The sequence below is a fragment of the Haliotis asinina genome, chromosome 10 (assembly GCF_037392515.1).
Source record: "Haliotis asinina isolate JCU_RB_2024 chromosome 10, JCU_Hal_asi_v2, whole genome shotgun sequence".
NCBI lineage: Eukaryota > Metazoa > Mollusca > Gastropoda > Lepetellida > Haliotidae > Haliotis > Haliotis asinina.
In genome coordinates, this window is record NC_090289.1 from 15,447,160 (window position 1) to 15,473,039 (window position 25,880).

Here is a 25,880-nt window from a genome sequence, read left to right on the forward strand (position 1 = left end):
CCACTTTTGATGCAATGAGAACGGCGAGAAAGGATGGCGTTTTAAAAAATATGTACGATGTAAGTACAATTCACTCATAAACATGTCGAAATATACCGCACAAAGAGAGGGTTCAGTGGTCGGTGACCCATAAAGGTAACAGATTACTTTCTATTTTAAGATTTCACAACCATATGCGATTCTCTGGTCCAAATTTAAGCATTGTCAACTAAGCAATTTTGAAACCAGTAGAGGATGACCTGAACTCTATGCTGTATCATTTTCTACTGAGACAGAATATTAATTGCGCTACGTAATATTCTGACATTCATAACAGTCGATCTGTTCTGGCGTAATGTCATTCCGAGCTAAGTGGATTGACTTGGAGTACAAACTGATGTTACACAAACAGGTAAGTTAGTGACTTTATACATTTTCTTGATTATCACTTGATCGTCACTTGATTATCACTACATAACTCATACATATAATCGTCCATCTTGCATCCCTTGTGATGAAAGAATGTCAACCATGTCCTGCTTAATTGTATAGAATTTCCCATCATAATGCATCATTATTTCAATGACAAAAGAGGCAAAGATCTATTTCATACTGAGAATTATCAATTGTTTGATACATTTTTAACAACATGTTTTGAAAATAGATAAATACACATTAAATACGCAATCCACACATTAACGAACCACGTTTTTTTTCCACTCTTACCTTCTAGCCACTTTTAGATCCTTTTGTCTACGATTTAGATGGGCATACCTGTTGCATATTGTCTACATCATTTATTGGTCAAGATTAAATGTACTATGTGCAGGAAGTATAGGAGGTTAATAAGCTAAGGACAATGCGTCTTTGTCTACCAAGGACAAAGCAGGAAGAGACTGGCCCATATCTGTTTGGTTGACACATAGGTCATATAACAGCTCTGACTCATCTCACTGGGCTGTTCAAGTCAATGGTCATTGGGGTGCAGGGATTATTTGTCATGGTATAACTGCTTGCCTCTGTACCAGTAGGTGATACGAGCAATGGAGGAGATGCAGACTGCATCTTCCGTTGATGTGAAGTTTCTGCCCTTGAATAGCCTTCTGTCTTTTCACAGCATTCAATACATTCAGTAAAGCACAGTTATCCTTCTCAAGTAGGACTCCCGCACACTTCAGGGCTCATTACAGTATTGACAAAGGTCACTATTTGTTACGAGGGAGGAGTGCAGAGAAACTAACATCCAGGTGTGCGAGAAAGCGTGGAGACAGTACAGCACAGGTTAATGAATAAATAAATGACTTTCTCGGCACTTGTGCATGTGCTTCTCGAACACCTGGCTGTGTCTTTCTCTGCACTCCTCCCTCGTAATAAACACTGAACTGTGTCAATATTTTAATGATAGCTTGTTAAAGAAATTTGTTTGTTATTAGGACAAAAAATATTTGTTGAAACTAGATCAAGGGAAATTGAAATTGAAATAATACACAAACAATTAATGACACAAGTTAAAAATTAGCAAGAGATCGATAGCAACTGAAGTTAGGTCATCAGACGATGGGCCGTGGGAACTTACTGTCAGTGTTCATATGTGTAATCATAAGGTAAAAGCCAATCTATATGTCCTGCAACGGTGAACGATGGCAGGTTCCAGCTACATTCTTGAAGTGCCGTTGAACCAGACTTGATCCTCACTGTCTATGACGCACGGCTTCATGAGGCCGGTGTGATGACAACTTACAGATGATGACCACTGCTGGACTGCTATATCGAATATTTGTAGAACATGCTGCAGATCACCATCAGTTGCCCTGCAACTGTACACGAACTGGCTCTTAGTGAAGAGTGGAACAATGCCCCCCTTTGTCAAATATCCAGGTACTTATCAGGAGAGCGAGCCAACGACGTAATATCTTTTATTGCAGGGTTTTACAAGATGCATGTGTCTCAAATTTACATTTTACTAGGAAATAGGTGTGATTCACATTGAAAGGGGCTCTCTCTTCCAATGCATAGGCAGGCATGTCCATCTAAAAGCAGGTCAGACTAAAACGTACATGATGATCCAAACTGGGGACAAACTCCAGAATGCCCATATAAAGGACAAACGTCGAGTATTACATAACTGACCTAAGAACATAGTGTCTTCAGAGCTTTTAAGTTAAAGGCACAACTGTTTTTCTCACATTCATCCTTCCATATTCTCTATGTATTGCTTAGTTGATGAACCATGAAATTCGGGGTATTGACACCCATACATGAAGAACTGTCAAACAGTGCTTGTAAAAACCACCACCCTCGCATTTCCCCAAATGCTTATACTTCTGGTTTGGTCAATGTGGAGGCTCTCCTTGCCAGGAGTTTACAGTGCAATGTTCCTTAAATTTATTTCTCTGATGATCCATTTATGAGGCATGCCATAACGCAGGATGGAAACAGGAATGTCACACTTTCTGTAGACTAGTCAAGAATGTTGGACACAATTTCACTGTTGATTTTGTTGATGGTTTAGTATTGCTGAGAGGTACAGAAATCAATGTCAACCAAGGATCCATATCAGAACGCATGGGAAGTATTTCTGTACTACAGCTGCACCGACTCTGAGTATGTCTCAAAGTCTCTGAACTGCAATATTTTTCCTTCAGTCCAGCCATTTATACAATGGTAATGCCGTAACTGAAGAAAGACTAGATTTCCTCGTGGCACATGAGGTGATTACTGTAGCTCGCTCGAGAGGAAACAGCTTGGCAAAGGTGATTACTGTAGCTCGCTCGAGAGGAAACAGCTTGGCAAAGGTGATTACTGTAGCTCGCTCGAGAGGAAACAGCTTGGCAAAGGTGATTACTGTAGCTCGCTCGAGAGGAAACAGCTTGGCAAAGGTGGAAATACATAGAACTGTCACTATCTGATGGTTGTAGAAAGCATTTTTGAACATATACCAAAGCACGAGTAGCCCCAGTATATTCCATTGATTGGATGAAGTTGGCAGACAGAAGGCTTTCTTTCTGTTTGCTGTTCCTCCCACTTGTAACAGTCACTTTTAGAGAAACCACCAAGTGGCTTGTCAGCAGATGTCTACAGTAGATCACAATAGATCTATCTTAAATGACATGATAGGGTGGCTCGTTCCTTTTGTTATGATCTTCGCCACGTTTCAGCTCTGATGAGGTTCAGTTATTTTGCAACCCAGTATATGTAGAGCGTGTCGGTTGTAATGCAGCCTGGTGTCTCTCCGGGAAGACGACATGACATTTCGTATTACAGTGAAAATCCATTGATATTTCCCCCAGGTAGACTCGTGTTCTGTTAATGGGATTGCGAGGCGAGTTATACTATAAACTGGCCTGCATACCGGTATTCATTTACAAGATATCATCTCACTGGTTGTTGATTTCCGCTCATATCAACTCACTGCTCATTGATTGACATTGATAGATTTAAACTCACTAATAACTGGCTGCCTTTGACTCTGATTTGAATTCACTAATTATTTGTTAATATTTACTCACTAATAACTATGGGTATATATCCTGCTTATCCAAGGATACCTTGCTCAAAACAAAAATCACATACTTCCAATGCTCCATTAAATGTAAATATCTACTATTTTCAAACAATGACATGGTATTCCTAAACGTAAAATATACGCATCGAGGGACATTAAGATACTGTTCATTGAGGAAAATATGCTTGATGTTTGAATATACATCTAGTTTAGTTTTATTATCAATATCACTTTTCCATTTTTGTAAAAACTCATGGACCAAACGCTGCCGAAATGCAGTACACAATTCTTGTGAATTTACACCCAGTAGATACAGTCACAAACCCAAAGTCATGTTTATTAAGTTCATCCTTCCCATTTTAGCAACCTTGGTACAATTTCCCCTCATAGTTTTAAAAGCCCCAAACTTTATTTTTTGTATTTTACAATTTTACAAAATACTGCAGAACCCCTACAAATATATTTATGCAGAGAGAATATCTTCTGTATCTGTAGAGTGCTGCATTAGCAGCATCTGAATTTCATATTCTCTCGCAGAACTTCAGGTGTACGTTTAAGGATAAGTTTTATAGTCGTTTTGCCACCACACTGAACAGCTACTATGCAATATTCCAGCTATATTGCGGTTGTCTGTAAATAATCGAAGTCTGGATCAGACAATCCAGTGATCGACAGCATGAGCATCAATCTGCGCAGTGATCGACAGTGCATTTTATTCTTGTGGCTGACGAATTTTAAGACGTCGTCTTTGATGTCCATCTGTCCCACGCCACAGCAATCCTCCCACTGTTTACAAAAGTGTTTCGTTCTGATGTGTTTGGATTGGTTGTGCAACAGTCTGCTTAAACTTTTCATTCATGCGTAGTGATACTTGTGGCCGGAAACAAAGCGGATCTGATCGACACCTTCACACAATCGTTGCCTTTGTTTTTGACGTTGACGATGGTTCTGGGGTTTTTTTTCTTGTAGTACGGTGACAAATTCAGGTGTGATCCGCCTTTGAAAGGTTCATACTTGGCTATATCGAGAGAGGCAGATACGGTTGTGTCCACGACTCACCCGGAACCCATTGTTACGGTTACGAATTTACCGTGACAAACTATTTAAGAAATCCCCTTGTAAACCAGCAAAACAGAACAAAGACAAGTTGTTTACGTTCAAATTCTATTATTATGTAACGAGAGCAAGGTATACAAAGTCACAAGTCAATATAACAATGCAGATTTCAGGTACAATTCAAGAGAGACAAAATCTAAGTCAGTGTGTCACAAAATACAATATAGCAAACTCACCAAAAAGTCTTGGTGTGAGAGAGAACAGCTATGGCAGAATGTCAACACAGCGATCGGTGCCACAGCAGATAATGTAGATTCAGGCGTTGACGGGATTTCAATCGTTGGCGGTAATATGTGAATGAGTGTGAGTGTCACTCTCCGCACGGCAACCAGCCTTTATATATATTTACTAAGTCATTTCCCAAACGTTCGGGCACAAACGAACATCGTCAACACTGTAGAAGGCCCTAGAATAAGTCTCACGGAAGTAAACACATCGAAAACCAGGAGCAGATAAATTCCGGAAAACCAGAATACTAAAAGTGTTGACCAGCTATTAAAACGAAATGTGACCCATCATAATTAATATTCAAAACACTAAATGTTGTGACTGTAAATGGTTATTACTTAATTAATAACAAAAATATACAAAAAATACACACTCGTAACACCATGTGCATATAATCTTCCACGATTTCTTGCAATTTTTGGAACGAGGTGTTGACGGACACATCGATGGTTGAGTCGTGGCCTCTGTTTGCCTCTGAAGTAAGGCTGGACGTGCTCAGTGGTGCCGTCTGACTGCTGTTTGTTCAGAGACATTTTCGCCGTGATTTGAGAAATTTGAGGTTTCCCAGGTCGTTCAGTTCCCCAATGACTTCCTCGGGGACCAGCGGCTGGACGGCGTCAGCGTCCATTCTTTTGTCGACTTCCATCTGCCAGCCTTTCAAATACTTATGCCTGCTCAAACTGTAGACTGACGACTCTGTGTTCCTCGCTTGGAGTTTATTCTCGGTGGGAGGTTTGACATGTCTCATGTCAAGTATTGTCAGCTGGGTTTCCTCAAGCTGGAGTAACCGATCACACCACATTCTTTCGCAATTGTTTTCAGTTCTTGAACAGTAATCATTGTTGCATTGTCAATGTATGAAAACCTCTTTCTAAATGAAAAAAAGTAAATTCCTATGCACACTCAAATCCCTGATAGATTGATTTCGCTATATTCAGATGTGAAGTCAAGCCTCGCTATAACCACATGCGAAATCTCATCCCTAACTGTTTGATTATGGGAAATTGTCATTGCGCAATTATGGGCAGGTAACACCCTCAGCCTTCTTGGCGAGTTAATGAAGCACACATAAAATAAAATTTATTAATCGGTTAAGTCAGTCAGCGACTATACGCTGGTATTTAGTTTGTGTTCGTGGAGATAATCTCTTTTCGTTCAGTAGATGAGATGACCTGGACCAAATCCGCTCAGTGGGCTTTGTAAAGATTTTCGGGTGTACATAATGTGAATGCCACAACATTTGGGTTTGCATTTCCTGCCGCAGGTTTAATTTTTTATTTATAATTATACCGTGCACGTTTCACGTTTTTTATACATGTAAACATCTAATTGTTTTGCAATTAGCAACGTCGTAGCTAGACCCAGTGCGAAAATCAGCTCCCGACCTTCCTGTTCCGGGAAAGCTGTGTAATACACTAAGTGTAACAGGATCGAGTCGTTTTCCACTGAGCAGGTAGTATTCTTTCATGGTGCCTTTCATGAAAGTTTTTGCGCGCGTTGGTCGGTGATGAAATCTATACTCTGAACCCTTTTTTTGCGAACTCGGTTTGCGCGTCGTACAGTTTCATCATGGCCAAATCATGACGTTTACGTTCCGCTTCCTCTGTAAGGCAATCTCCAGCTAGAGATCAAAATAAAGGAGATTGGTCTACCAGAGGTGTAGCAAGATGTGTTTGGTACCTTTGGAAAGTTTTTCAAAACCAGACAACACGCCTTTTTAGGGCATTTCCTTGATAACCATGATATTTTTCAGAGAACATGACTGCAATATATAGTATATATATATGGTGACTTGTTTGCATTATTGAGAATGCATGAGCTCACCCAAGTACTGCTCCACCGAACAATGAAAAACAATAAGGTCAAGGTCACCGTTACACGATTTTGGTGCTGTTCTCACTAGAAATATTCTCTGTTTTACCTCGCATTTTTCTTAACTGCTGACTACGGCACCATGTCTTTGGTATGACACCTCACAGACTCAGCTTTCTGACAAAATACGTTGAGACCAGTAATTGTTAGGACACATTGGATTCGGGGTGTTTCCATGGTTACCGTACATTTTTAATTATATCATAGAAATAAAATGTATCAGGATGTCTTTATGTTACACAATCCTGCTTTTTACGGTATTCATCCGGCTCTCTTGGTGACAAATACATGTGGATAAACACCGTCAAGGTCAAAGGTCAAGGTCATGGTCGTAAGGTTTGTAGGATATGTGGGCTAATACTAGATATTTCTTCACATACTATTGGCATGGTAGCACAAATATCACCAGCTACATTGGTAAGAGTAACTGTTATGAAACCAGATGTTGTCAAAATGAAAATTGTCAATAATATGATTTCTGGGCGTCACCGTGGCAACCACCACTTTCAGTGACACTCTGTATGTGAGTGGATAAATAAAAAAATAGCAGTTACATTTCCCTTTATGCAGAAATAGTGACATAACATTGTTTGAATTAAGACCAGTTAAGTTGAAGGTCACATGAAAATGCTTGATGTTTTCAAAAACTCGTCAAATTTGATCAATTCTGTTGTAAATCTCACCGACAATGGGATAGCTTCTTACTTATTTGGGTTTGTGACATGGGACATGCATAATCGTTTTACATATCAGATTCTCTGCATTTTAAATTCGGCGTTGCAAAGGTGAAAAAAATGTTGCATGTCAGATTTGAATGGGTTCCTAGAGAAGGGGTAGGAGTGGAGTACTTCCATGGACATTAATGGAAAACTTTCAGTGACTTTCAAAGTTTGTTATAAATCAAACACAACCTTGATGTTTTCTCTCCTTAATAATAATGCTGATCGCGGCATAAAACTAGACTCAGTCACTCGCCTTTCTTTATATATTTTAGTGATTATCTATATACATGCATCTTAACAGATTTCAAGCATGCACAGAATAATTCAAAGGTAAAGGTAACATGAACACCTTCTGATTCAATGTTTCATACAGTATACTATTACCTTGTGCACAACATATGTTTTTTCACATGACTTTGTGATGACATTTTGCTTTATTGTCATATGGCAGTATTGCGGTATCGCAGTATCTTATACCATGATATTGGGCACATGACTTTGCCCGTTTCTGCAATTTCGCTCTTCACTGTATCCTTGAGTGTCGCTTTATCGTGTCGTGATATCGCAATACCGTGCTATGATGAAAGTATCGCTTTGTCTCAATATGGTCACCATCAGCTCTCATAACAGACACGACCCCTTTACTTAGATGGTTTGTTTTTATCATTCCACGCCCTGAAATCCCAGTTTTGCAGTGCAGTGAATTTAAATGCAAACTACTTTAAATACATATCAGACATACACTGAATTAGTATTTCGTGCTGTATCGGCATTTGAAAATGTTTAGTGTTGTCATGGCAATAAACAGGACTTGAAACAAAGGGTACGTAGGCACCGTTCTCATTTGTTTGAATCCGGTAAGCGCAGACTTGCTGGAGTATGAGTTCTGTATGATGTACATCCAGTATTGTGTGGCATGCAGGTACTTGAAACTGCGGTGGATACTTTTTACTCTGTCTTTTTCGGTTTACATTAGAGAACCACTGTTATACAATGACAATGTGTAATTGCAAAATTGTATTTCGTTTCGTTTACGTCCTCAAAGAAATCGTGGATATTGGTTAATATTATTACCTTGGCACAGTTGCTCGACATGAGTGAGTGAGTGAGTTTAGTTTTACGCCACACTCAGTAATATTCCAGCTATATGGCGGCGGTCTGTAAATAATCGAGTCTGGACCAGACAATCCAGTGACCAACAACATGAGCATCGATCTGAACAATTGGGAGCCGATGACGTGTCAGCGAACCTGACCACCCGATCCCCTTAGTCGCCTCTTACGACAAGCACAGTCGCCTTTTATTTCAAGCATGGGTTGCTGAAGGCCTATTCTTACCATGATTAGATATCAAGCAATAAAATACATCTCTGTGCCCGTGATCTTCAGTAATGGAGTGAGTGAGTGAGTTAAGTTTAACGCCGCACTCAGCAACATACCAGCTAAATGGCGGCGGCCTGTAAATATCTGGACCGGACAATTCAGTGATCAACAGCATGTGCATCGATCTACACAATTGAGAATCGATGACATGTGTCAACGAAGTCAGAGAGCCTGACCACCAAATCCCGTTAGTCGCCTCTTACGACAAACATGGAATACTGAAGACCAATTCTATATTGTATCACCCACTTTCCGCTAACCTCGTAGCAAGAGGCGACTAAAGGGATGGAATGGTCAGATTCGCCGAGCTACCGATGCTCATGATATCAACCACTGAACTGACTGTTCCAGACTCTATTATTTACAGACATTTGTCATACAGATGAAATGTTGCTGAGAGCGGCGTTTAACAACAAACAAATTTCATTTCACCACGACCTTGACTCGGTCCTGAAGCAACCACGATAACCTCCACTGTTCAGTTTCTAACCAGTTATCTCCCTTTATATCACGTATTAGTTCTGTGCAACGGTACTTATGGAGAGAACATTTCCCGAGGCTGGAGCCAGTGTCACCGCGCTGATCACGCGCTGCACACGAATACGTGATATTCCCCACAGGGTTCTCAGAGAAGGGGATATATAGACGATCGGCTGATTCGGCAAACGTTAACGGTTTGTCTGAGGACATCTTTTATAATCAATTCTGGGGAAGAAAAGTTAGAGAGGCTGTGCATTCTGGGTTGTCGATAACATAAGAACTACAGAAGAATGGTCACAGGATAATTTAGCATCCAAAAGACGTTTGAGAAGCCCTGAGACACGGCGATGTAAGGTAAGATGATACCTCTGACAAACAGCTGTCTGTAGCCGGCGTGTTGATATTGTTACGAGTGCCGGTAGATCTGCGTTAAGAAGTTTGTAGTGGGCATTTAACAGGTGGAAATTGCCCTTGACATTCAAAATCCTTTCTCATCAAACATATCGTCTTGAAATAAAGGGTCAGAATCAGTTTAAAGCTTTCACCAATTTTATTACCTTATTATTATATAATGTATCAATACAGGGACTTTCCCTTGGGGTCTTAACTTCAGTGAAATAATCAGAATCACAGATGTTTTAACATGGAACAAAGCTGACAATCCATCCAGGATTAAATGTTTGGTAGGGAGTTTTTTGTCTCTCTCATGGTTAGTAGTTAATTAGGAAAGGCTTAAGATTTTACTTTACAAGTTTCTTGCAAGCTGAAGTGAACAAGTATACTTCAAAGGCCATTGAAACAATGACATTTGTGCCATGGTGTTCTTTGACACTGAAACATCCATGAAACTGTGACCTTGAAATTAACGGTTGGTACATGAGAAGGTGTTCTTCAGCTGAACATGGCCATGTGGTCAGACTGGCTGATCTGCTTGGGACGTGTAATTGTATCTCAAATGCATTAATGCTCATGATATTAATCACTGGATTGTCTGGTCCAGAGTTGATTATTTACAGACTGCTGCATACAGGGTCATGGTGACTGTGTTTTTTAGGAGTTTCTTACACTGGTCAAGGTCTAAGTGACTCTTCAAAATATTTTTGTGTTTGAAAAACTGAAGTGCAAGATATCAAGAGAAATAGAGAGTAATGTTTTTGTTGGCATTTAATTCATCTTAAACTACGATCATCACTTTCATTTCTTTCTAAGTTTTGATTTGATAATATGTGGCGAGTGATTATGTCACCTTAGTGACAATGCTTGTTGTTAAATGTATTCACTAGTACCATACTTCATTATTGGTTATTTGTTGGTCAGAGAGTGTATTCAGTTGTAATTATAGAAGTTAGATCAGTCTCTTTATGCCCCATCTTAGCCATATATTCCTTGAGTTCAAATGTTTTTGGGACCTACTTCTTTGTCATACACATCGTTTTGGAGTTTGTTCTTACTTGTTACAGGTGTGTACCTGTGGTATTTACATGCTCTCTGAACAATGTACATGACATGATAATAATGGAAAATAACCTATATCAATAACAGTTGATGTAACAAAATCCTTAATTACTGAGAAACCAGGTAATGGTGGGGCATGGCTGTCATAGGTGCCAGGCCAGTGATCCAGTGAGCTGCAGCTTTGAAATCAAGCCCACCTGTGACCTGGTGTAAAAAACCTTAGCATCAACTTTGTGTGCAGACTCTTCAGCAAACTTCATGGTTTCATCATGACGTTACGACACACATTGCACACGTGCAAATTTAAGTTTAACTCTGCATTTAATGTGATTTTTTCCTGTAAGCTTTTGAACAAGACTCATTGTTCAAGAGAATGAAATATATCTTGATTTTGCATTTTTCCAGTATTTCAGTTGCTGCCAGACCATCATGGCATTGCCAGCTTCAAGCATCAAGGCAACAAAGGGGTCCCTAGTTTCAGCCTTGACATACAGCTCAAAGTGTTTTGTGCCTGTGCAAAGCCAGAAGGGGTTCCATTCCTTCACCAGATACTGTACCAAACCCACTAAGTATATCAGCCAGTTTCTTCAGAGCTCAACAAATAGCAGCATGAGTAAATTATCTAGTCGAACTAAAGTGTCCGGAAATCTCCAGTTTGGAAGTGATCGCCAACAAACATCTTTAACATGGTGAGACATGTGGAGTGAGTGTGTGAGTTTAATATTATGCTGCACTCCACAATATTCCAGCTTTGGTGACAGTTTTTCATTTATCGGAACTGGACCAGACAATCCAGAATCATCATCATAGCATCAATCTGTTCAAGTGGGATACGGTGACATGTGTCTGCCAAGTGAGCTAGTCTCACCACCTGATCCCTTTAGTTGCCTGAAGATCAATTCTGACCTGGATTTTCAGAGGTTGATGAGATATGTAGAGGTAGAAAGCAGTGCAAAGGAATGCATAGTAGGTCAGCCTTTCTCCATGTCCATATGTACGGTTACAAGAGTGTTTTGGGTGTGAGCAACTACAACAGAAATTATGTTTGGGCAATGGATGTTAAAGTGTAAAATACAAAACTTCAAATAACTTCAAAATTCATTAAACTGGTAAGACTGAAGAGGCCAATGTTGGGACTGGTCTTCAGCTATCTATGCTTTATTCAGATGCAACAAACCAAATTGGGTGTGGCTAAACCCACAGACTGATATATGTCATTGTTACCCATTTGTTTCAGCTGATGCTTGTGTGTTGATAAATGGATTTTGTGGTGTTAGAGTACAATAGTGTCTTCTCACATAATAAGGAGCTTCCAGTCAGAAGCCATATAGTTTACCATTTCACCAAGCACAACAGCATGTAATATTTCCAGGAAAATGCTATTTTCAAGTACGATGGCCATTTTTGACAAAGAAGAAATTCATATTCAAAAAACAGCGGAAAAGTACCATGTCTAGCATTTGTACTATCATACTCTTGCACAGTTTTTCTTTCAAAATGATAAAAAATACAGTAATGCCTGAAATGAAAGAAAATGACCAATAATTCTAAATTGAAGAAAAACTTACAATGAATTTGCTCATATTTCAGATAGCTGCCTCTGAATTTGTCTCTTTAACACATGTTACCTCAGTCAGTATATATGTAGTTTGTTTATTACATGCATGGGTTAAACCCACTACATCTGCTATCATTTTAGAAATGTTTCCTAATCTCAGTGCAAATCTATGAGTCTGAAAGTGCTCTAAGCATATTTTGTTCAGTACATTTACACTGACATTTCCAAAGTGTTCATTTTGGTCAGCTGAAGAAATGGCTTCAGGCAACTCAGCCTAAGATCAACAAAGCTAACAAATAAAATACATGCGTTTTAACGTCTTACCTTTGAAAATAGAAAGACAATTTCAAGTAAATAAACCAAGTGATAGAATTGGTTTTGGTGAAAATAACTGTTCTCTAACTGACATGTGTTGTCTTGGCAACAGCAAGAAACTGGAAACGCAACCAAGTCGTCTGTCTGATCCCCGGATTCTTAGCGCGTTATTGTCTACATCCCTGAGTCATCTGGACAAGTACAGAGGGGCTTCTGACCTGGAGAGCATGCCTGATCTGAAACGCTTCCTTAGTGAGGTAGGTGGCCATTACTCTGTCCTAGGGGGCAGTGGGTGGCTTGGTGGATAAAACATCCAATCATCATGCCGAAGACCCAGGGTTCGAATCCCCACATGGGTATGTGTGAAGCCCATTTCTTGTGTCCCTGCCATAATATTGCTGGAATATTGCTGAAGGTGGCGTAAAACCATACTGACTCACTCACTCTGTCATCAACAAGAATTGTCAATCTTCATCGTTCAAGAAACTTAACAAATGATGTTCCTTCGCAACTGATAATTATAAATGGTGAGAGAGCAGTAGTTAAATTGAAACATTCAGCTTGGAGAGATGTTTTTTTATCATTGTTGACAGCTTGACAAGTTGTGATAGATATGTGTCCAGTATCAGTTTCATTATGCGCTGAATTGACAATGAACCTATTTCACTTTTGACTCTGACATTGTTGACAGTGAATCCATTCTGCTCTTTCAAAGCAGGTTGTAAAAATATAGTGTTAACCCATGGGGTAATTTATGAGACGTGCTATGTAATGATAGTGAATGGAAAATCATAATTTCAAGCTGTCAGCTCACTTTCTGTCTGGACTGGGTAGAATGGTTAAACCCTATCACTGAGACTCAAAGCAAGTTGTTTCTACTTTCCTTTGTTCATTTGAGGTCATATAGTGACCCCACAGATGGCATCCATACCCTGTCTGTTTGGTGATGAGGTTAACCTCTTTGGTAATGTGGACAAGGTGTCCAACTTTGGATCAGATGGTCTGTGGTTTGAATCCATTCATGGAACTTTCACGGCAGCCACATCTGCTTTTATATGATGCCTTATAGTTGTATTGTTATTTGCTCATGCCCTTTAAATGCTTTTAAAATGTATTTCGGGCATTGTAAACATTATCTCACCAAAACCAGCAAATCAGTGCAGCAGAAACATTGATAGCTTCTTCTAAACATTGAGAGATTCATTACTCATGGAATCCGGTGGTCAAGCTCGCTGACTTGGTTGATACATGGCATCGGTTCTCAGTTGTGCAGATCGATGCTCATGCTGTTGATCAGTGGATTGTCTGATCCAGACTCGAATATTTACAGACTGCCACCATATAGCTGGAATATTGCTGAATGCAGCATAATACTCACACACTCACTCAGTCACTCATAATGGCCACCAGGGAACTCTTTAAAAGGCAACATTTCTGTCCAGTAACCATTTCTTTCTGGTTAATGTCATGGAATCAGCTGTATATGTATATAATGTGAACCTGAACAATTGTGGGTTTTTTTTTTTGCAGTCTTTTAAATTTTGACATATTTTTTATCATTTCTTTGACCATGCTGAAAGATGTAAATTATCGCTGTTACTGAGGCATTTTATGTTAAAAATGTAATGAATATTGGTATGCGTTTTTGTTGGTAGTGGGACAATACATATGTGTTCGTTCATTGAGGTATCTTACATTTCAATCTTTATTTCCATTTTGCTCTTTCACCATGAAAGTCTGAAAGACCTTCCAGTGCATTTGGTCATAGTTCCTTAAGACACAGCCTAGTTGACAAACCTTTTCAAGTAAAGCTACAAGAACCAAGATTTGGTTTATGGTATGATTTTCTAGGAAGTTATTAACGTGACTATTGTCTTGAGTGTATTTCTTGAACAGGAAATGTCAGTCTTGTGGGATCGTTCACAGTGTGTGCTCTTTAAATATGCTTTAGGTTGGGACTGACCCCAGGGAGGCTAGGTATTGGCTGAAACAGTTCACCACCTCAGAACCAAAGAAGCCTTTCGCAGTTGTTCAGGTTGACCCGGAAATCTTTCTGGATCAGAAACAGGTAAATCAAAAAACATCTCTTGAGTTATTTTTTTCTAATAATCCATGACTATAACAGCGGGGAACTGGAATGGTGGCACCCATTGGTGGCACCCATTGCACCTATGTGGAGAAATGAACCTGGGGTTGGGTATGGCAAGCGAATGTTGCAACCACAAGGCTACCCCAACTGCTTGAACTACATTATCAGATAAAACTAGAAGACAATAAAGCACTCTTATAACACTATCATTATAGTTAGAATGTGACGTTAAATATTAACTCACTCACTCACATCTACTTTCATGTGGATGAAATGTCTCAGCTTATTTCAGTTTAATCTCAGAAATAAGATAAATGATATTTAAAATCAATCACTTGAATTATGTTTCGACTTTCTTTTTGACATATTTCAGCTGGAACATTTGACCTCATGTCTGTCTTTCCTTCAACGGAACAGCATGCGGCCAGTGCTTGTCTGTGGCAACCGTATTGAAGCTGGTCATCGGTTCCCCTTGGAGGAGCTTCAGGTGAGTTATGATCAGGTCTGGTGTTGCTTAAATACATAGATGGAAATGGTTTATGTGAGCAAGCCAATGAGAAATACTAGTCAAAGGCACATGTGGAAGTGGACAACATCAAATTGTTAATCTGCTTTTGCTGCAAATGGGCACACAAAGGCCCTCAAAAGGGGATGTCAGTTTCAGAGTTCTCTTGTTTGTTATGATGTTGTGCTTATGGATGAAACATGCGCATAAATGGGTCTGAAGGTAAGGAATGGATGTGATGGTAAGGAATGGATGTGATGGTAAGGAATGGATGTGATGGTAAGGGATGGTTCTGAAGGTAACAAATGGATGTGAAGGTAAGGAATGGTTCTGATGGTAAGGAATGAATTTGATAAGGAATGGTTCTGAAGGTAAGGAATGGTTCTGAAGGTAAGGGAGGGATCTGATGGTAAGGAATAGTTCTGAAGGTAAGGGAGGGATCTGATGGTAAGAAGTGGTTCTGAAGGTAAGGAATGGATCTGATGGTAAGGAATGGTTCTGAAGGTAAGGAATGGATCTGATGGTAAGAGAGGGATCTTATGGTAAGAAATGGTTCTGAAGGTAAGAAGTGGTTCTGAAGGTAAGGAATGAATCTGATGGTAAGGAATGGTTCTGAAGGTAAGGAATGAATCTGATGGTTAGGAATGGATGTAAAGGTGAGGGATGGATGTGAAGGTAAGGGATGGATGTGGTGGTAAGGAAAGGTCTGAAGGTTAGGTCAGTGTGAAACCTAAACAGACAGTTATTTCTGCTTATGTCAATCACCCTATTATTTACAGGTTAATGTGATAATATTGAATAATGGTTTGTGCACAGTTGAAACATCAAACAACCTGCATGGTTGCCATAGCACTGTCAACTCTGGTTTTGAGAAAACTTATTTGTGTCTTGATAAAGACAGATAATTATGTTTGTTTGTTTTGACAAGGCATACAACTCTTTCCTAGAATATATTACAGTGAACAGGAGGTGGAATTGGAGAGTGTTTGTGGAATTGGAGAGCATGTTTGTGGAATTGGACAGAGTGTTTGTGGAACTGGAGAGCATGTTTTCTGTTACAGAGATTGAAGTCCCAGGCTGTGATATACAGCACTGTACTGACCAGTATGTTAGAGGCCAACAGAGTGCATTGTCGGCCACTGTTTATGGGAAGCCATGTCATCCAAGCTGAGAGAGCTAATGGGTAGGTATTGACTAGTGAGCAGATATATATGAGCTCATTACATTAATCATTTTAATGAATGCCTATGCACCATGACTAGAGATTTCTGACAGACAACATATGATAATTGTAATATTCAAATCACACTGGGATTCTAAGCTACATTTTGCTTGAAGCAATGTATTTTGTTGTAAGTAAAAGTAATGACTGGGTTGTCAGATTGACTGATTGGGTGGTTGTGTGATCAGTGTTGCCAATGTCATGGTTTTGCTGTTCACAGTCCTACCATTATCAACAGCTAATACTGTTGGATGGAATTAGGCAAACAAAATAAAGAACCTGATTATTCAAAGAAAATAGGACATTTAACAAACATGTATGAATTACTACAAGAACATGAATAGTTTAAGCTCAACACTGCTGTCAAGTAAGCTGTGTTCTGAATGTAAACAATTTTACATGTGCATTGAAATTGTGTCATCCTGCATATGGTTCTACTGTATACAAATAACAACATCAGTTATGCTTTGCAGTATTACTTATTCATATGCCTTGTGGTGTGGAACTGACAATCCAAACTTAAGCCATGACCGATTTAAATAATTCAAATAATCTTGATGCTGCTAAATGACATTTAGAACCAAACACATTAGCAAATATTGTTAGATAGTTCAGTTTAAAGTGTCTGAGAACAGACACAGGATTTTAGTGTCGAGCAAACTGCCTTGTGTAGTCAAAGTCTTACTCCGTGTACATCTTAACATTACAATTTTATTTTTTGAGAGGGGACAATTTTTTTCTTTCTTCCTTTTGGAAATCTACAACCAGCTGATCCGGAGAACAAAAAATAAACTTGGTCAGGCCTTAATCCATATTTCCTTCTGTAGAACAGTCTCCTGACTTTTGAAGTTAATCAATTCAAAGCACTAATGTAAAAAAAATCACATCTTTCATCGTTAAGATACTTTTATTGCAGTGCCAACTATTGTGGGACGCTGTGTAACATCAACACAGAAATCATTGAGTGGTGTCTGCAGACAAAGCACATTCCAATCATTCTATCGTTTGGAGAGACCACTAGTGGCCAGCTTGTTGCTCTGGACTTGTGGAGTGTAACAGAGGGACTGGCCAAGGCTCTGCAGCCATTGAAGGTCATCAAGGTCAATGCTTGTGGAGGTTTTGTTGACGAAGTTGGATCTGTGAGTACTCATGCCCTTAAAGGAATGTACTAATGTGAAATAGTGGTTTAACCAAGATTTATAAAGCAGACCATATTTTGTTTCAATAATTTCTTAATTAATGTCACAAGAGGCTGAATGTGAAGTAAGTAAAATTAAGATATGTTGAGTAAAATCCTTGAATGAAATTCATCAATAAACACCAAAAGGTTCCCGAAAAGCAGTTTTTATGTGAAACGTAGCCTTTTGAATTCCTCTTAGTTTTGGTTAGAATAGATCAAAACCTGGTCTATCAAAATATGTTTAATAAGCAACATTAAAAAAAGTGTGGTTATGGAGACTGATGTAATGGAGATGCATGTCCTTTAAACACCATTTATAATTATTTGGAAACCATCTGATCTTTCTGATCACAGACAGCTGCAACATTGCTGGTACGACATACAGCAACATTTTCTCGCTCTCTCACCTTCTGGTGAGGTTATCTCTTTAAAACACTCTGCTTGTCAGCATATCATTAACATATTTTTATGTTTTTTGTTTAGATGTCCAGATAAGTTTGAGAACATTTATTTTTGAGGCAGTCACATACTTTGTGGCTGTCATAAACAAAATACACTGAACAGCAAAAGAAATGTTGTCAAGTTTTTGAATAGAAGACAAACAAGAATGCTTACTCTCATCAGATTAATATTTTTCAAAACATGTGTTTCTTTTCCTGTTCAGTTTATTATCTCATGTGTCTGACAATGCAGGTGGTAGCAAATATCCATCTACCTGTGGATCTGGAGACTTCTCAGGACAAGCCCTGGTGCACACCTCTCATCAGATCTAGTGTAAGCCTTGTATTCTTTGTATATTGTAGCTTGAAGTCATATTAGGATAAAGATGTAAGAACACTGAGCTATTCATATTTCACTAGAATTTCATGTTAAAAATATACATCTAGTATATTAAGAATTTTTTTCATATCAAACATATGCAGTATATTTGTATTAGAGGAAGACTGCTTTATGCATGTTTATCCTTTGGGATTAAATTTCAGATAGAACGGATATACAAATTGTTGTGCGACATGCCAAGGGAGAGCTCAGTCGTCATTACAGCAGTAGACAAGATGTTGAAAGAGCTCTTCACTCACAGAGGTAATGTAATTGTTTACACATTAACACTAGGGAATGCAGGTTCTTAACTGCAGCCAAGGAGATTCTTGGAAAAAATCGGTTTCAGAATCTCAAGAGGTTACTTCACATTCCCACTCGAATTAAATGCTTATCCCAGAGATTTACATTGTCTCCCAAATTTGTGAAATAGGGTAGTGTAAAGTGTCTTTACATGGAAAAAAAACTTTTGATAACTGATACATTGATTTAGTCCCAGATAAATTCTGCTCTGTTGATCATTATTTGGCTCCTTAGAACAAGAAATGGTTCAAAGGAAACTTCAAATGAGGACTCAATGGAGTCATTTGATTGGTTGTTTTACTGGACAGGAACTTTTTGCACATTGTACATTAGTTAGCTATAAGTGAGTCTTAATTAGTGAAATTCTCATAGACTTGGATGTCAACTGACTTTTGCAAGAATAATTTTAATACATTTAGTTTTGGTCCAATTGCATTTAGCACTTAGGCCACACCAGTTTTATTTCTTGTTTTATGGATCCGCCTGCCATATTTTTTCAAGCATGAGAAATATATATAAGTTAATTTTACCCACTCAAAAAATATAATCCGAATGTATTTATGGGCCAAAAATGTAAACTTACAAGAAAAATAATTTTTGATTGTTTTTTGCCCCATATACACTTCATAAATTGCCCAAAGTACAATACTTTGAGTATTCACTACAAAAATAAGCTTGTTTCCGGAACACTGTAACATGGAAGAAATGTCACGGAAACCAACATTTCCAGTTGGTATCCAGGCAGTTGCCTATAGTTTCATTGTGGTTTTCATGAAACTGAAATGCACCATTTCAGGAAGGTTTCCAGTTTGTTTCACTACCCACTCCTCCAAGTGGGATCCAGCTGGTTTCAATTTTTTTAAGTTTACTGTTGGTTTCCATGAAACCTGAAACTGAATTTTGCACCATTTCTAGCTGGTTTCCAGTTCATTTCATTACCCACTCCTCCAAGCAGGATCCAGCTGGTTTCCATGTTGTAGTTTCCCACCTAGTTTCCAATCTAGATACCTGATAATAGTATTTTACAGTACAACCATTTTGGCAATATATAGCTCTATTTTTCATTGGAGAAAATTTTGTATACATTTTGGTATTCTTTTACTTGTAGCTCTTAGCTATATCTTTGTTTATATGTATCTTGTACCTGTAAGTATCTACATGTGTGTGAAACTCTCTATATTTGTGTACATGAAACAAGTACCTGTATCCGTGCTTTTAATGGATGTATTCCTGCAGTTTATTTATACCAAAACAAACTGAAAAGGATGTCACTAATTTAATGATTAATTACATCTGTATATTTTTGTTACAGGTTCAGGAACTTTCTTCAAGATCACAGAACCTATTCACAGCTATTCGTCCTTGGAAGGCATTGATATTGAAAGACTGACAGAACTCTTTACTATGTATGCATATCTACATCTGTATATGTGTGTCCTGTGGCATGTTTGCCACATGTATTACAAAGTATGTATACATTACTATTTGGCACAGGACTGCCTCTGTGGTGTTGGGGTTAGAGCTTCTGCCCACAGAGCTGAAGCTCGTGGGTTCGATCCCCGGCTGTGTCATATCAAAAGACATTAAAATATGATACTTTTGGTCCAGGCACTCAGCATTAATGGGTACAAGGTCGTTTCTATAATATGTCTGAATGGGGTATTCATGCTTAACTGTGGCATGGTATCTGAGTGAGCTAGCGCTATGAGGCCAGCTTAAGTCTGGACTAGTACAAGCAGTCACACATACACACACACATGCACGTCATCACATGTAGTGCAGTGGCAATATCCAGCTAGCTAGCAAAATACAGGTGATAGGTCTGCCAGAGCTCGAGGTATAGCAAGATGTATTTGGTACCATTTGAAAGCTTGGAATCTCTTGTTTTCTAAACCCAGTGTTGCCAGACTTGAAAGTGTCAGGCAATATGTCATTTTGGTGTGTTTCCATGGTAACCATGCTATTTTTCAGAATTTTTGAGAAAGCATGTAATGATCCAAGTACTGCTCCAACAAACCATGTAAAACAATAAGGTCAAGTTCACAGTAACCCCCTTCTTGCTGTTCTTGCTTGAAATTCTATGTTTATCCTCTCATCTTTCTTAAGTGCAATGTATGGAATGCATAAAGCACAATGTCTTTGGTATCATAAGACACCTCGGAGACTCTGACTTTCTGACAAAATACATTTCATACCAATATCTGCTAGGGCACATGCGACTTGGGTGTTTCCATGGTTACCATGCATTTTTAATTGTATCACAGGATTCATCATATCACGCTTTTATGTAACTAACTATTGCTTTTCAAGAATGTTTACTGGTGTGATTGATATCCTGCTGTGGTAAATATATGTGCAAAAACACCTTCAAGGTCAAAGGTCAAGGTCACAATCAATTTTGTAGAAAATGTGGACTAAAAATGAATATTTCCTTATAAATTGTTGGTATGTCAACACAAATAAGACCAATTACAATGGTTCAGAGCTCAAAGTCATTATTTGGTTGTGTAACATACAACTGTTTCCAAATATGGACATGCAAATTGTTTAAGGGTCAAGGTCAAAGGCAAATGAACATGCTTTATAGTGTCAGAAACACATCAGATATTAATCCATCATTTCATTAGACAGAATATTCTTTTCTAAATTTTAATATAAATGTATGGTTGATGCCAGGTTCTATATTGGTTTGTTGTTTAATGTTGCATTCAATATTATTCCACCTATATGATGGTGATCTGTTAATAAACATATCTTGACAAGACAGTCCAGTGATCAATGTCATGAGCATCGATCTATGTAATGGGGATGCATGTGAATTATATTATTGAATTGAATTGAATTGTCAACCAGCCTGAGCACTTGATCTTGTTTGTCACCTCTTACGATAAGCATGGGTAGATGACAGGATGTCCACGCATATTATCCAAATACTAAACTGAATGAGATGAAGAGATGAAAACTAACACCACCAGAGTTTCAGAATAAATTTGTAGTGCATGCTGACAACATTTTAGCCTATCACACTCTACTATAGTTCCTTATCCTCTACTTCAGAGAAACATTTCTAGATTTAATATTGTTATGGCCAATATTTATTACGATAACATTCTGCTGAACTTGTCATTTCAACAAGCTGGTTGTGGTAAACGTGGCTGACTAACATCACTGTGACACGAAACATGGTATTGCCATCTCCTTATGTCCTTGGGTAGTCAACAAATTCAACTAGTCTGGGGTTGTTGCAGTGAAGACCTTTAGTTCAACTGTAGTTGTAAACTTGTCTCTGATCTGTCCATTCTATGGTAGGATGTGTTTTAAATACCATAGTTGGAGCTGTATCCAAAACAGACATACCAATTATGTAGAAATCATTTAAAATTTGAAATCGGTTGAAATAGGTTTTCGTTCCTATTACAGAAGTGCGGACATGAGTGCATATACAAACGAATACACACAATTTTACACAAGGTGTGACATATTACCAGTAACTGGTTTAACGCATTCATAGTTCACCATGATGCCTGTGTGTCCAGAATGGGTGTAATAACTGAAGTATTGAGTCAAATAGTACAGCACAAGTGCATCAGAGAAACCTCATTGTACCACCATTGTACCTCTACTGTACGTGACTTGTCAAGATTGGATACAGAAATAGTCTAGTGTTATGTCCCTTCTTTGTTGAGCAATATTTATCAATGAAGGCTAAAGATATTCTATGATATAGATGATGTGCTGTGTACATCTATCCTGAGATTCTGCCTATTGTGTTTACATGGTATTCCTGCATTGTAAACGGAGATAGGTTTAACATGCCAGTTGGCATATTAGTACAATTTCCCTGTTTTTCCATCAAAGGCAGCACATTATCTAGAGGGAAAATTATAAAATCACCATTCATAGTGAAGATATATTCTTTTATATACAGCTGTCGTGCTGTCTGAAAAATAGTATGGTTAGCATGGAGACGCATCAAAACGACATGTTTATTGTCTGACACTTGTTGTCTGGCAACATTGGTTTTCAAAAACAAGAGATTCCAAGCTTCCCAACAATATCAAATACATCTTCCTATGCCTCTGGTAGAGGTGTTTCAATTGCCACTGCACTTACACGAGTGAAATATTCTGAAATATGATGCTAAATCCCATCTCATCCCAACTCTTTACAGAAAAAGTTTTGTCAGCTTGTCCATAAACCTGCTCTCCTCTTACAGATCATTTAGGAAACCATTAACAGTGGATTATTTCAAGTCTATTGAGGGACAGCTTCATGCGGTGTACTTGTCAGAAAGGTGAGTAAAATTGATATACACATTGTATACAGCTTCGGTTGGTGTATTTGTCATAAAGTTGAGTAAAATCGATATACATATGTTCTATTTAGCTTTCTGACAGAATTTCTGTATTATTTGTATGAAAATAATTTTTATATTAGAAAGCTTTTGATTTGGGTCAGTCCTATCTGTCATTTAGTGGTAAAACGTAAGCAATACCCACAAGAATGAAAATAAATATTTCTGAATAAACCTGATTACAGGACTGCAAATCATTGTTCGTTATGAATGAAAATAAAGTATGGTAGTATATATGTATTCTGATATGTGTCCGAGAAAACTTTCAGTTCCTGATACAAATACTTGAGAATTTTGATAGTTTTGTATCTTGTTTGAAGCAGTGTATTCATTTCTTGTCGTTTTAATTGCTTTCAACAGAAATGATACAATGGTACATTTGCCAGAGAAACCTCTCATAGTAGTGTTATTGTATTTGCTGCCATCTTTCTTCTTCAAGCAGCCTTTATCAGAGCCAAGTTTTCATCTTACGTGTCTTCCTTTCCGGAGCCTTAAGTTGCTCTTGAATAACACTGGATGACGGAGGTTAAATCTCATCAAATCTGATTATCAGGGAAGTTTTGTTCTAGGTTGATAAGATCACTCAATTTTACTTACAAAACACACAAATAATTAAAGAAATAATAAAATAATTAAAGTTATTCATTGTCCTACTGATAATGGTTGAGGAGTTGGACAATCTATTGCAAAATTTTCATTGGAATTTCTAGCAGGGTTCCCAATTGCACAGATCGATGCTCATGCTGTTGATCACAGGATTGTCTGGTCCAGACTTGATTATTTAGAGACCGCTGCCATATAGCTGTAATATTGCTGAGTGTAGCATAGAACTAAATTCACCCACTCATTTCTAGCAGCATTATGAAGATGTTTGAAGCTAAAGTTAACCTTGTCTGTTTCAGTTACAATGCTGCAGCTGTGATCCTAAAAGATGATATGGAAGTACCTTACCTCTGCAAGTTTGTTGTGTCTGTTAAAGCCCAGGTGATCCTTGTCCTGATTTATCTCTATTGTGGCATGGTAATATTAATTTTTATTTGTCTCATTGATGAAGATGTAGTGTTGTCAGCTGACTAGTAGTTAAAGATTTGCTTGCCATGCCGACGACCCAGGTTCAAATACTCACATGGGTGCAGTGTGTTATGCCCATTTCTGGTGTTCCCGTTAGTGATATCACTGGAATAATGCTAAAAGTGGGGTAAAATTGAAATCACTCATTCATTCTGTTTCCATTAAATAAATATATGTTAAGTATTGTGCATAATATATTGCTTTACCACAGGGTGAGGGTACAGGTGAGATGCTCTGGGAGACGTTGAAGAGAGATCATAAACAGCTGTACTGGCGGTCCAAGGGAGACAACCCAATCAACTCATGGTGAGGCTAAAAAGCATTGCTTGGAATATTCAAATGCCAGTTGACCAGTAAGTTTTTAAATGCCCCTTCATCTCATGAATAACATAGTAAGTCCATCTCTGAATATTAATGATCAGATAGTTTTAATAGATGTGTAATATGGCAGCTTCTATTTGTGTATTGTATTTTCCTGGTTAAGCTGAGAAGGAAATTTCAGTCTGATGTAATAACAATGGCACTATTTGCTGTACAAAGGCATTACTACCAGTTTGATAAACTATTTCAGGCCAGACCAGCTTTTAGTTCACCTAGATCATCTTGAGTTACATGTGCAGAGCTTTGCCCTATTTTGGGGGTCAAGATCTGCTTATGGGCTTGAATCCAAGATTATGATGATTCTTGGAGTGAGTGCACCATACTTGTGTTGTCTTGGGTTTCAGTAAAGTGCTCCGCAGCCTCCGACCTCCAAAAATAAACAGATTCCTTTAACTCTTCATGTGGGGTGTACAGAAATAATGACAATTGTTTTTTAGTTTTTCATTTTTACAAATGTTTTAGGGGAGATGGTGTGGGAGAGATTACCCCCCGGTAAATCGTGAGTCTGTGTGACTGTAATCATTAAGATTGCACAGTGAAGCACAGAAGTGGCTTAAAAGTCCAGGGATCAACCAGTTCTATTTATTCTTAACTTAAGAAGGTGTTCTTTCCATGTCTGCAGGTACTTCAGGCAGAGTGAGGGAAGTTGGAGCAACAGAGATTGGACAGTGTTTTGGTAAGAATATTACAGAGTAATTGTCATAATAGGTAGCCATAATCATATCAGTAATGTGAGATAAAGTTCATTCACTCAGTAAAATAAATAATTTTCATTTCTTGCTGTTGCATCCACTCACTGAATGAGTGGTTGAGGAGGTTTTAACGCTGCTTTTAAACAATATTCCAGTCAAATAACAGTGGGGGACACCTGAAATGGGCTTTACTGCATGGGGAATCGAACCCAGATCTTTAGTGTGATGAGCAAATGCTTTAACCACAAGGCTACGCCCGCCCTAAGACTTATTGAAATGAACAATAATCATTAATTTCAGGTATGGTATCCACCAGCCTAGCCTGTCATCCAAATTAATAGATTCAGCTATCTCCAAGGTACAGTCCTTTGAACCAGCTATTCAAGTGAAAAGTGACACCAAACTGTCGCAAACAGATGTTTCCAAAGTACTTTGAAAGGTTTTACTTCAACCAGACTGAGACAAGCTGGCATTGTATTTTTTCTACCTGGCATATTGAATCTTTGGAGGAAGTGTTGGACAAGATACAGAGATATCAATATCATGTGTCTTTCGGTCTTCCCAAGAAACATGAACTGGATGTATTTACTTTGCCAAATGTATCTATTATGGGCCTCAGGGCTAAATTACCGAATAAACCTATCTGTCTGTC

The 25,880-nt window shown here is 38.4% G+C and overlaps 1 protein-coding gene across 2 annotated transcripts; it reads left to right on the forward strand.

Moving 5' to 3' along the window:
- Positions 1-329: 329 nt before the first annotated feature.
- Positions 330-25,880, forward strand: LOC137298818 (N-acetylglutamate synthase, mitochondrial-like). Of its 2 annotated transcripts, none has more exons than XM_067831089.1 (15): positions 330-391; positions 11,145-11,428; positions 12,725-12,869; positions 14,564-14,680; positions 15,075-15,188; positions 16,268-16,389; positions 17,345-17,567; positions 18,302-18,382; positions 18,592-18,691; positions 20,043-20,136; positions 22,947-23,024; positions 23,987-24,068; positions 24,367-24,461; positions 25,159-25,212; positions 25,529-25,880. In XM_067831089.1, exons 1-15 carry the CDS (start codon positions 335-337, stop codon positions 25,662-25,664), a joined length of 1,782 nt encoding a protein of 593 aa, XP_067687190.1. In that variant the 5' UTR covers positions 330-334; the 3' UTR covers positions 25,665-25,880. The 2 variants fall into 2 exon arrangements, with proteins under 2 accessions (XP_067687190.1, XP_067687191.1); XM_067831090.1 differs by lacking the exon at positions 330-391 and adding an exon at positions 9,338-9,638.

Coding starts and splice junctions, on each gene's coding strand:
- LOC137298818 (XM_067831089.1), top strand. CDS start 335: ATGTCATTCCGAGCTAAGTGGATTGACTTGGAGTACAAACTGATGTTA. Junction 15,189..16,267: donor TCCCCTTGGAGGAGCTTCAG/GTGAGTTATGAT, acceptor TTTCTGTTACAG/AGATTGAAGTCCCAGGCTGT. Junction 17,568..18,301: donor TTGTTGACGAAGTTGGATCT/GTGAGTACTCAT, acceptor CTGACAATGCAG/GTGGTAGCAAATATCCATCT.